The 12645-nt window shown below is 42.0% G+C and overlaps 2 protein-coding genes and 1 pseudogene across 5 annotated transcripts in view; all 3 read left to right on the top strand.

Moving 5' to 3' along the window:
• The first annotated feature begins 1119 nt into the window (after positions 1–1119).
• On the top strand, positions 1120–4030 carry LOC147200817 (transcription factor 15-like). Of its 2 annotated transcripts, XM_086117821.1 has the most exons (3): positions 1121–2139; positions 2237–2681; positions 3226–4030. In XM_086117821.1, the coding sequence occupies exons 2-3, from the start codon at positions 2241–2243 to the stop codon at positions 3289–3291; spliced, it is 507 nt and encodes a 168-aa protein (XP_085973947.1). In that variant the 5' UTR covers positions 1121–2139; positions 2237–2240; the 3' UTR covers positions 3292–4030. The 2 variants fall into 2 exon arrangements, with proteins under 2 accessions (XP_085973945.1, XP_085973947.1); XM_086117819.1 differs by having other exon boundaries at positions 1120–2681.
• Positions 4031–7533: 3503 nt separating this feature from the next.
• LOC147200816 (general transcription factor II-I repeat domain-containing protein 2A-like) lies at positions 7534–8714 on the top strand (annotated as a pseudogene).
• A 3786-nt stretch (positions 8715–12500) lies between these two features.
• csnk2a4 (casein kinase 2, alpha 4 polypeptide) overlaps positions 12501–12645 on the top strand; it is a 49047-nt gene continuing 48902 nt past the window's right edge. For 2 of the 3 annotated variants that reach the window (XM_086116947.1, XM_086116949.1), the window contains exon 1: positions 12501–12614. The gene's annotated coding sequence lies outside the window, so the exon portion shown is untranslated. The remainder of the gene's footprint in view (positions 12615–12645) is intronic. The other variant, XM_086116948.1, reaches the window with a different exon arrangement.

Below are 12645 nucleotides of genomic sequence, written 5' to 3'. Positions count from 1 at the left end.
TATCCACCCGTCATTGTTCGTCTTTGTCTCTCTGCTACTCTAAAGTGCCGTGCTAGATTCTTAAAGACGTACTGCTGCGGTGGTTAACGGCCCAATTTTCAACCCGTCAAAATGACGGATGGCCTTAAATTTTCCCCGTCCACTCTTAAAAAAAAATCCGTCAATGATGGAAAATTGTCGGTTAATGGAACCTCTTCAAAACAGAAATATAAAAGAGGTAAATGTTTATACAGTCTTGTTTAACTTAGATTTCGTTACAAAAGATAGGCTTTGTTATCAGAAATCACCCCTCCTCCTCCCGATCCCTCACAAATAAAATATGAAATGTCGGGTTTGCTTCGGGCTCGGGCCTGCAAATCAAGTTAAGTGATCGGGCTCGGGCCGGGTCGGGCTTAAATACCCTCGGGCCGGTTCGGGTAGGGCTTGATTTTTTAGGACCGATCTTAGCTCTAACATCAATGTCAACATGTGACACTTTATTTCTAGAAATCTCTGCCAGTGTTTACATTTTCAAATTGTTACTTTTACAACATGACTAAATAATCATAAAATCACACCACTGCCGAGCTATTTTTAAAACAGGCCCACGGGCTACTCATGTGGGCCTCGAGGGCTACCTGGGCACCACATTGGTGACCATTGCGCTGAATCATATCATCATATATAAGTCGGTGTTGTAGCCATGGACGAAGTCCATGTTTGTTGCTCTCCAGTACTGTACTGTACTCGGAAGTATAAAGAGGCCTTTATATTCATGGGATGTTGACTTAGAACACACTTTGAATTGACAATTATGCCTTTGTAAGGCTGATATATACAATGAATTTATGTGTATCTAGCTCAGGGGTGGGCAAACCTTTTGGCTCGGGGGCCACATTGATTTCTAAATTTGACAGGTGGGCCGGGTCAGCACAAGATACGGTACATATTAAAAACTGTATATGTTGACAGTCCATACCAAACATCATCAGAACAAAAGCATTAAAGTATTAACATCCTTGTTTTTAATGAGAACAGTGAAACAACTATGGTATATGTCCTGTATGAACGTCCAAGTATGTTAACAACCTACATGTGTGACAACACAAGCAACAAAGTGCAACAATATATTGTCCAAAAACTGCAGCATACAGTACAGGTATAAGACAAAATCTAACAAAGTTAGTTACTATTTGCTACAAAATGAGACGAGTAAAAGACCTGGTGGCTTTCTTTCCACTCACTCACTGTCTCGAACTTGACCTCCCCTCGATCACCACACAAGACAGCGTATTAGTGGTCCAGTTTGCGGAAATTTTTTCGCACGAGAACAGTCAAACCATTCCAGGAAACGTTTATTATTTACTTGACTGTCCATCGAGCCGCATGCAATTCACTCCGAGCATGGAAACAGCCAGAATCGGACTGAGCAAGAATCGCTTCCTCGTTTTTCAAAGTCTTGTAGATTTGAGTCTTTCATACTCCAACCGTCTCATGAATGTTTCATACTTTGTAACCCTCTTCGTTTAATCAGATACACTTCACTTTCTCTTCCGCAGCCATTACTGTTCCTCTTCGTTTGGATGCCATGATCTACAGGACATAAAGATTTTCGCTATTCCAGTAAAACTCACTGCAATAGTCACTTGCATGTTGCTGTTTTGGATCCAATGATAGAAAATAGCAGCACGGACACACTTATTCCGTCGTATCGAATGGGATTTGCTTGACTTGGCGCTATTGCGGGCTTCCGTATCGTCTCCCCCTCCCTCCCTATGCTCTGCAACTTCAAGTAACTGCGCCATCTGGCATTGAAATGCCTGTCATTACAAGTCCAAATGAAATGAATGCAGTCGTTGACATCGAACCTTAATTGTGTACCAACATTCGGTTGGTACACGACCAACGGGCCGGATTTGGCCCGCGGGCCGTAGATTGCTCCACCTAAAATGCTCGCGCACACACACATTCACTAAGGGAGAGAGAAAGAGAGAGAGAGAGAGATGGGGACATTTATAAAACGATTACAGTATGCTGTCTTTTACTTGAGGAGAAAAAAAGGGGGTGACTCTGCAGAGCCCCCACCCCACCCTCGAAGACCCTCAGACACCATCTTCTTGAAACGTGAAATCAGGCGCGGCTGACCAAACATTTAGCTGGGTAAGCCTACTTTGCTCCTGTCTATATGCAGATGTTGAACTGGAAAGTAAGAGAGCGGTCTTCCTCTTCTCGGCGCTATGACTTTCACGATGCTCAGGCCGATGTCGGCTCATCGCTTCGCTTTCTCCGTTGACTTGACCCTGACGTCGGACGAGGAAGAAGGGAACCGCAGCGAGAGCGAAGGCAGCACGGACCAGGGTTACAACTGCTGCGCAGTGCCCGGCACCAGCGGGGTCGTGGTCCACCAGCGAAACGCCGCCAACGCCAGAGAGAGACACCGGACTCAGAACGTCAACACGGCTTTCAGCGCGCTACGGACGCTCATTCCCACGGAACCGATGGACCGAAAACTTTCCAAAATCGAAACGCTGCGTCTGGCGTCCAGCTATATTTCGCACCTGGCCAATGTGCTGGTGGTGGGCGACGAGAGGGAGGACGGCGCGCCATGTCTCAGCGCCGTGTACAAGGAGGTGAGGGGCAGAGGAGACCCCGGGCAGCCCCGGAGCATCTGCACATTCTGCCTCAGCAAACAGCGAAAAGGGGTAATAATTGAAATTTGCATTCGCACTCCAATCCGCACAACACACACACACACAAAGCATCAGGCTATATTTAATATCCGTGTCAGAGTCTAATCTACTTTTGAGAATAACATCAAATAGCAAAACCAGAATGTCAACAGCATTTCCTATTCTGTCCAAAATAGGTACAGTACAAATAAATGTCGGTGTTGTTACAATGGCTTTGTATATGTCATTAATCATGCCATGTGTAAACCTACCAATGTGCTGGTACATAAGGAACAATTAAGGAAAATGTAGCATTTTCAATTAATACAGTTTACGTTAATTCCCTGAACATGGATTTAGAATATAAGATATAACAAGCATTGTCCATCAAACTATCAAAAATGTCTTTAAAGGAAACATTTTCTTTTCACTCCAGACCTCTGTCTTTGCATTGAACCTGCCAATGTTTTCTTTGGATAGCAGAAATATAGGCCTACAGTAGGCTACATTGAAATGGTCTGAACATTGCAGCTGTGAAATTACCTGACTGACAGCCATTTCCTTCTTTGTTTTACAGGTTAAAGACAGCCGATATTGTGTGAAAATGCACGGAGGGGCAGTGAGAAAAATACCTTCTCGATAAAACTCTTCCTTATTTGGGACTGAAAATGTCCTGCTGTTTTGAGGAAAGCCATGCACAGCACAACCAAAGACTCTTTCTCTGTGTATTTTTGATCCGAGATTAGTTGTGGCTCAAGAGTGTGGCACTACTAATGCTTTATAGTCCCAAAAGTGGATAATGTTAACTTGAGAAAAGTTAAGAATAAAGCCTCGAGATATTGTTCATGTTCATAGTCAACCATGGCCAATTTCATAACAATGCTCTTGTACACAGGAAGGACTGTAGCATTGTGCGTTTCACCACTAAGGAATCCTAACAATTCACTCATTCCTGGAATATAAAATAAAAAGGATTAATAGTTGACAATATTGCAATTCCTTCATGATGTTTGTAGAACGTTCTTAGACACATTAACTTGCTTCAGATCAATCACTTTTACCAGTTTAGCAGAGTCTGATTGTTGGTTGATCAGATTGACTGACGACTGATGAGTTTTTTGGTTTCTTAGTTAAATGTGTTCACCAAATGGAGTTCAATTAACAGTGCGTGCTGAACAACAATTAAATCCTGCATGGGAAAGCAGCAATAGTGTCCACATTTCATATTGTAATCGGGAGCTGTCTTTGTTTTGTTACATTTGATTCACACATATGCTATATATGCCGAGCCTCAGGTTAAGCAGGTGAGTGGGAGCCAGAGGAACATTATTATGTTTGACCTTTACATGTCTCTGAAAGGATTAAAACTATGTTTACATATGTATGGCATTGGATTTTAATTTTACACAAATACGTGTTATGTGTCAGTTACATTGCAGTGCTGTAAAATCCAGTCATTTATTTTCAAACCTGTGTTCAGTTGTGTAGATGCAATATATATATTTATACTATTTCATTTGAAATGAAAAAAATCACTTTAATTATGTTTTGGGAAATGTGTGCTTTGCATTGTCCGAGGGAAAGTGGAATTGTGTGGAAAAAGGGTATCAATTACAATGTCAGACACCCTGTGCACATTGATTGTGTTTGTATTTACAGTATACAAACACACACATATACACACACAAACACACACTTATTCACACACTCATTCAAACGTTTCTGTATTATTGTCCTGTGACCTGGGAACCTGCACGGGGAATTCCACTGAAAGTAACCTTCTCGATTTGAGTACTGTAATGCCAAAGAGTCACAACAGAGGAAGCCATTAATCTCTTTCTCAGCGGGATCACTGTGGAATCCCTGCATTTCAGCAGTATCTTACCCTGGTTTTTGGAGTGGTAGTTCATAGTGAGCGCCAATTAGGAAGGTATGAATCAGTGTCAACTCTGGGAAACGTATAAAGGCAAAACAGGAAAGGCACAAATTAGCTTTGTTAGATCTATTGTAATGGCTGATGATTACTCATGGGACAGTACGACTGTGCTGGACATATGGCAACAAGCTCAACCTCAAAAAGGAAATGCCCATTCAACAGTCTAGGCCTTCTTGACAGAAACAACAATCTTTCTAAATGTAGGAAGACTAGAGTAGAAAATCCTCAAATGAGAGTTTGAAAGATATTGTCCAGAAACATGAGGGCTGCATCTTGTGCATGACTGTGTTCTACTAAATCCCCCATGAGAGGATACACATGTGGTGTTGATCAGTCACAGCGAATATCACCTAGCACCCTGTCCCGACAAACACAGCTGCTGTTAGGGTATTGGAGCAAATCAGGCAAAAAAGTGAGCGAATCCTTGAGAATCGAGATCATGTAATAATGTTAAAAATCATAATGAGGAAGCTCTGTGGTTTAGTAGTAAGCACGTCTCCGTCATAGGTTTGAGGTCGCAAGGTTGAATCTCAGCACAGGCCACCATCTGTTGAGTTTGCATATTCTCCCCATGATTCTGTAAATTTTCTATTGGTACTCAGTAAGGTTATTTTAGTTAATGAAAACTCATGAAATACTTAAATTGAAAACAACTCTTGGTTAATGAAATAAAATGAACAACAAAAGTGCTATTTAAAAAACTACATTTTACGTTCATAAAAACTAACTCCATCGTGAAAATGTTGTTCATTTTCATCCACATTCGCCCAAAAAATGAATTTAAACCAAAGAGAATTTAAAAAACATAAGCCAAAGCGAAATAAAAACTTACTGTAATGAAAAATCAAACAGTATGATGAAACACTGATACTCAGACTTCCTCTTTCATTCCAAAACATGATTTTTTTTTAAATTGGGTATTTCAGTTATCCATAGGTTTGAATCATGTGTGAATGATTGTTAATGTCATACTAATGTTATTTTTGTTTTGCATCTCAGTCATGCGCAGTACATTAAGACTTGGCCCTGGAATCTAAGGTTTTAATCATTTTGTAGGAAACAGTCAAGGGGTACAAAACGCATTTTTTCAAAAAGCACCCAAACCTTGAATGTTTTCACCTGTCTTTCATCTGTGCTTTGGTCTAATTTGAAACTGCCGTTCAGAATTATCTTGCAGCTCTTCAGGCCGGGTGGAATATTGCTTAAATGCTCCCAGAGGTATCCTGAAGCAGGAAGATGTCATTGAAGAACAGAAAGGAAACATCCGAAAGGCTTGACCCTGTTGAAACCCTCCCCGTGGGGCCTTGGATCCTGGGTCAGTGCCAGCTTTGACATCAATGGGGACCCAGATGCCTGAGGACTAGCTGTAAAAAATGCATTTCTCTTTGTCACAAAACAGGGAATTGTAAATGACTAAATGTGAGACGGCGGCACGGTGGGCGACAGGTTTGCATGTTGGCCTCACAGTGCAGAGGTTGTGGGTTTGATTTCTGCTCTGGCCTTTCTGTGTGGGGTTTACAGTTCTCCCCATGCCTGTGTGGGTTTTCTCCGGGTAATCCGGTTTCCTCCCACATTCCAAAAACATGGATGGCAGGTTAATGGAATGATCTAAATTGTCCCTTGGTGTGATTGTTCGTCAATATGTGCCCTGCGATTGGCTGGCAACAAGTTCAGGGTGAAAACCGGCTACTGCCCGAAGGCACCTGAGATAGGCTCCAGCACGCAATGCGATGCTTGTGAGGATAAGCGGATCAGAAAATGGATGGATGGATAAATGTGAAACAATATGCAATATGTACTGCACTACGAAATAAAAACAGGCCAAATGCGCTTATATGAAGGGATTAATTTGTGGGGCTTTTTTAAGTTTGTATTCATGTTCATATGTATTTCTACATAACTTGAATATTGAATATATTATGTAACTGTGTGGCTAATATATTAATATATAACCACCGAAATTTTTCCAAACCATGACTTCACAACAAGACTTGATTAGGAGCAGTATCTATAACAAGCAACAGTCTGTGTCTGTCTGTAAGTCTACACCAGGGTGGGCAAAGTACGGCCTGTGGGCCAGATCCGGCCTGTTGGGCTTTTTAATCCGGCCCGCCGAAGATTGGTTCAGAATACAGTACAAGGCTTGATCTGAATTCTGCAATTTATTTCATTTTTAATTGCAATGATGGGCGTTCAACACCAGGTGGCGCTGTGACTTGATTTTGCAGTGCCGAGAGAGAGAGAGAGAGAGAGAGAGAGATTTCCAATTCAGTAATCGCTCTACTTCTACTGGTTAGATCGCAAGCCATCTGCAGCAATGTCAAAGAAAACAAACGTCGACAGTGAGTGCCGGGTGTTTAAGAAGGAATAGAATAGAAGGAAAATACTTTTTTTACCGAAGTCCGATCCAAGGCTGTATGTCACATATGCCAAGAAACTGTTGTGGTTTTAAAAGAATACAACATCAGCCGTCACTTTTCCACTAAGCATGCTAATTACGCCAGCAACCTTTCAACACAAGAACGTACAGTTACCGCTGACAGGTTGCTAGCAAGTTTGCAGGCGCAACAAAACACCTTTATTCGATCAACTTCCATCCAAGAAGCAAGCACGATGACAAGTTCTTTACTGGCATTCAAACTAGCAAGAGCCAGCAAGCCTTTCTCCGAAGGGGAGTTTCTTAAAGAGTGCATGTTAGAGACAGCAAGTATTTTATGTCCTGAGAGCAAGAACAAATTTGAAAAATTTAGCTTATCACGCAGGTCAGTGACTCGCCGGATTGAAGTAATTGACGAACACTTAACGAGCAAGCTAAACAAAAAAATTGAGAGATTTTCATTATATTCTTTGGCACTGGACGAAAGCAACAATGTTAAGGACACCGCTCATATCTTAATTTTTATCAGAGGGATTAATGAGAATTTCGAGATTTCGGAGGAGTTTTTGGATATGGAATCCCTGAAAGGAAAAACTCGAAGAGAGGATTTATTTAACAGCGTCTCAGCGGTCATACAGAGGCACAAGTTACCTTGGAGAACGCTCACCAACGTTACCACAGATGGATCACCGAATCTGACAGGAAAAAATATCGGGATGCTGAAGAGAATTCAGGACAGGGTGAAAGAGGACAACCTTGAGCAGGAGGTAATTTTCCTACACTGCATAATTCACCAGGAAGCACTGTGTAAATCCGTGCTGCAGCTTGACCACGTAGTGAAGCCAGTTGTGAAACTTGTCAATTTTATTCGAGCGAGGGGACTTCACCATCGTCAATTTATTCATTTCCTTGAAGAAGCTGACGCTGATCGCACGGACTTATTGTACCATTCTAATGCCCGCTGGTTACTGTAAGTTTGGGGAAAGTATATCAACGTGCGTGGGAGCTCAAACAGGAGATGATTTCATTTTTAGAGCAATTTGAGAACAGTGACAAGTTTTCTGAGCTGAATGACACAGATTGGCTTTGTGATTTTGCTTTTACTGTGGACCTACTGACACATATGAACGAACTGAATATGAAGCTCCAAGGGAAAAACCAGTTTGTGCATGAAATGCAAGCAAACGTCAAAGCCTTCAAAAGCAATCCGATTTTATTTTCGAAGCAAATGTCAGCCAAGTCATTTGCTCATTTCCCCACACTGGCTACGTTAATGGAGGCACCACAACATGTGAAAAAATACAGAAAATCACTGGATGACCTGCATGAGAAATTCTGCCGTCGCTTTTGTGATTTAGGAAAAATTGACAGGGCACTTCAGCTGGTGTCATGTCCCTTCTCACAAGACCCGGAAACAGTGCCACAGGAGTTGCAGTTGGAACTGATAGATCTCCAACGTGACATGATGTTAAAGGACAAGTCCCACTCCCTGAAACTGGATGAGTTTTATGCTTCGTTAAGTGCAGCCAAATTTCTAAACATCCAGAAGATGGCACTGAGAATGCTGGTGTTGTTTGGCTCGACATATGTGTGTGAACAGACTTTTAGTGTGATGAACACCAACAAAGCACCCCACAGATCCCAGATGAGTGATGAACACCTCAGATCTGTTCTGAGAATTGCGACAACACGATTACAACCAGACTTTGATGCACTGGCTAAAATGGGTGAGCAACAACACTGCTCCCATTAAAAAGTATGTTAATACTTTAATGCTTTTGTCCTGTTTATGTTTAATATGTTCTGATATGTTAATAAATCTATCTTGTGCTGACCCGGCCTGTCTATCAAATTTTAAAAGTCAATGAGGCCCCTGAGCCAAAAAGTTTGCCCACCCCTGGTCTACACTATCTGAAATACACAATCAAAGGTAAAAGGTAAACAGAACTGCATAGTTCTATGGCTGCACAAGTTTGCATTGGATCAGCGCTAACCTCTGGTAAGTGGCACAAACTTGATTGCTCAGAAAAGTTGTTGATGTGGTTGGTGGGTTTTTTTTTTGTGTGTGTGTTTCATGATGTGTCCGACAGAAGTCAAGCAGAGACATCAGAACAAGCGTGCTCCAGCCAATGTGACATTTTATCTTTATTCTTCATCTAAAACTGATTGATTCAAATCCTCACATGCATACATTATCATCTAGATTCATTTAAATGATTTCTAATAATAAGGAAGAAAAAAAACATCAAATATTTTGTTTACATTCTGATTTTTTTTTTCCCTCTCCCTACCCAGCGTTTTCCTTTCTGAATTCAGATTGTAATTTCCCCATTGCAGGACAAATAAAGGATATCTTATCTTATCTTTATCTTAGATCATGACTGATGATGTCACAGTATTTTTGGCCTTGACCCCACACATGCAGGCATGCAACGAGGGATGTCAGAATGATACAGCATGCAAAGAGTAGACTCGTACCTGTCTCGGGCTTGAAAGATGCCTTCTCCAACCAACCTGTTTGAACTTGTTCTTTCACTGTAGGTACAATGTTCAGGAATCACACTGATGAGAGCAGTGCAGCAGAGAGGCAAAGCTTGTAACTGCTGTACTGACTACACCAGGAAAGGACTGAGACCTTATCCCTACTTGCCAAACATGAGTTGCAGAGAATTGGAATTCTAAATATAATTTCATAAATAGCTGGTACGAAATATTTAAGTACGGTACTGTATCATTTATTTCACCAAATAAAAGTCCTGAGAGAGATCGAAAGAGAGTTGACCTGGCTGCAAAGCAGCACTGCTTTAACATAAAAGACAACTCAATTGACAGATATCAAATGCAGTGCCAAATGCAAAATCGGGCAATACGGTGACTGTTAGCACTCCGCTTCACAGTACAGAGGTTCAGGGTTTGATTCCGGTCTACCGCCTTCCTGCGTGGAGTTTGCGTGTGTGTGTGTGTGTGTGTGTGTGGTTGTTTGTCAATGTGTGCCCTACAAGTAGACGGCAACTGGTTCAGGGTATACCTCGCCTGCTGCCCGATGACAGCTGGGGTAGGCTCCATATACACCCGCAACCCTCATGAGAATAAAGCGGTTCAGATAATGGGTGTATATTACAAAATGATAAAAACAAACATCCCACAGTGTAAAACACTACACAACATCTGGAAATGAGGAGCATCATTAGTAAGAACGAGTTTCAAACTATTCCGGTATATAGTTATTTGCAATCTTAATCTTGAACTTTATCTGATACGATGAACTGATTCAGTAGCCGAAGAAGAGATTAAGTTTGGCAAACTTTGGTGTTATTTTACAGCAGTCTTTAGGGGTTTCTGAATAACGAGCTCTTCAATATCTCACTGAATTATTGGAGCGTCCTCTTCTGGTAGAGTAAGGTATGTAGTAAAATCGTCCAAAATCTACTCTGCTTCGACTGGTTGTGCGTGGTACAGTACTTTGATATCCGGCCCACAGGTCAAGCCAGTGTAAACATCAACTGGCAAGGGTTTAGTCCACCAGTTGGCTAAATTACCGCCGCTGCCGTGAACCTGAATCGGATAAGCGATATGGAAAAAGGATGGGTGGGTGGTGTTAAGACAAAGCTTGTGAAATTCTTTGACGACGTTAAACACTATTGCAATTCCTTCAGAAATTACACGTGAATGCTGAGAACATGAGCAGAAATACCAAATATTTATGGACATACTGTTTGTGTGATTGGATTAACCTGCCACTTCATTGTTTTTCCGTCCATAATCTTGCCTTTGGCTTACTTTCAGGATAAATCCAATATTTAATTTGTTTCGGATAGAGAAGAGATAATAGAACAATGACATAAGTGAGGTCATCATCAAAATACGCAATTAAAAAAGGTAATATTTGCCTTGGAATACAATGTCATTAACAACTACATATTCAAGGTTTCAAACAATTTTCCTGTCATACAAACACGCCTTGTATATATGGTAACAGATACAGTTGTGGTCAAAATAATTCAATATGCATCGCAAATGCTTTTTATTTTTAACTGTTACAAATTTAGAATAGTTGGTAATGAACCAATAACAAAAAAAAGAACAATTTAAATAGTCCAACAAAGACAAGCCCCTTGTTGCGCAGACACTTTAGCATGGTCGGCTCAGTTGTGAGGGGCTTCCTGAGGCCTCCTACAGGCGCAAGACACAAGCGCCCCGGGACTGTCCAGCAACGACAGTCAAATGGCGCCGACATTCCTCCCACTCAAACACAGTGCTGGTATACCCATGCTGCCGAGAAGGCGCAACCACCAAGCACAGAGTCTCCTCCTTGATGAATGTCGTGGCCAAAAAATGCTGAAAAAAGTCCTGTGGTGCTTTGTGGATAGGTGGGGGGAGGTGATTATACAGGAGAGTAGGGTACTGAACGTTTTGATATGGGCTGTTCAGTCCTGTACAACGGGTTTCAGAGTTTGGATTCAATTATATCAAGACAGCCTTTACTTTTCTAGAGCAATTTGGAGCCAGAATCACCACTTTCCGTTAAAAGACAATGGTCATGAGTCGGAAAAGGGTGAAGTGCCCTCTCTGTGTTGAGAAAGAGATCCTGTCCCAAATAGAGGATTTCAAGTAACCTGGGCTCTTGTTGAAGAAGGAAAGAAGAATAGGACAGGAGAGCGACAGGCAGATGGGTGCAGTATTTGCAGTGTTGCAGCCTATGCAGCTGTCTGTCAGGGAGAAAAAGGAACTGAGTCAAAAGGCAAAGGTCACGATTTACCTGTTAACATTTTTCCTACCCTCACCTACAGTTACAAGCTGTGGGTGGTACCAGAAAGAATAAGTTCACAGATACGAGCGGTTCTGCAGCAGGGTGTCTGGGCTCTCCCTTAGAGGCAGGTAACATGCTCAGTCATCTGGAAGGGGCTCGGAGAGTTGCCAAATGAGGTAGGGTGCCACCTGGATGATTCCCTGGTGTTTTGGGCACACCTCATTGAAAGAAGACCCTGGGGAACATACAAGACGCGCTGGAGGGTATATGCCTACCGGAAGGCCTGGGAACTTCTGGGGATCCCTCTGTCATAAAATGATGTGCAGAGAGAAGTCAAATTCGCTGCTATGGCTGCTGCCTACGCAAACTGACCCCTGGATAAACGTAAGAATAAGGATGAAACAACAAAGAGAATATTTTCTCGATTGGACGACAGTACTTAAGTGTGGTGCTTGGTGACATAATTACCCTCATGGAACTAAGATTTGAGGGGAGTGTTCGTGGCAGGATTGTGTTGTGCGACGAACCTCCGGTAAAACTTCACGTTTTCACGGATGTTTGGTCTAATGCGACGCCCCTTTAGTGTCGCAATTCTTTTGGCACCACACACGTACAATTGTCAATAGAATTTTCAAAATTAAACTTTACACTATTTTGGTGTCAAATATAGATATAACGAAACGTTTTATATCGCAAGCATTTTGCTGCCGATTCGAGGCGTTTGTCCCTTTGCGGATTCCGTCTCGGTATTTGGTGACGTAGGGTCGTGGTCCGCCATATTGTCTCTGATACAGCAGAAATCTCAAATCAGAACAGGCATACCGGCGACGGTTTGAAATTTGGCCATTGGGACTAGCACCCGATTTTCTGGGAAACGTTTCGTTCGTCTCATTGATCACGGGGGTAAATATACACAGTGAATCTGCTGATGATA

Source organism: Hippocampus guttulatus, chromosome 8 (genome assembly GCF_054856545.1).
Source record: "Hippocampus guttulatus isolate MCC_2025c chromosome 8, RoL_Hgut_1.0, whole genome shotgun sequence".
Lineage (NCBI taxonomy): Eukaryota > Metazoa > Chordata > Actinopteri > Syngnathiformes > Syngnathidae > Hippocampus > Hippocampus guttulatus.
The sequence above is the reverse complement of the archived record's forward strand: the minus strand, read 5'-3'. Positions and strand labels throughout refer to the sequence as shown.

Bases quoted from the DNA above. Each gene is read 5' to 3' on its own strand.
- LOC147200817 (XM_086117819.1), top strand. From the start codon at position 2,217: ATGACTTTCACGATGCTCAGGCCGATGTCGGCTCATCGCTTCGCTTTC. The intron at 2,682-3,225 runs GTAATAATTGAA...TTTGTTTTACAG, and splicing joins TCAGCAAACAGCGAAAAGGG to GTTAAAGACAGCCGATATTG.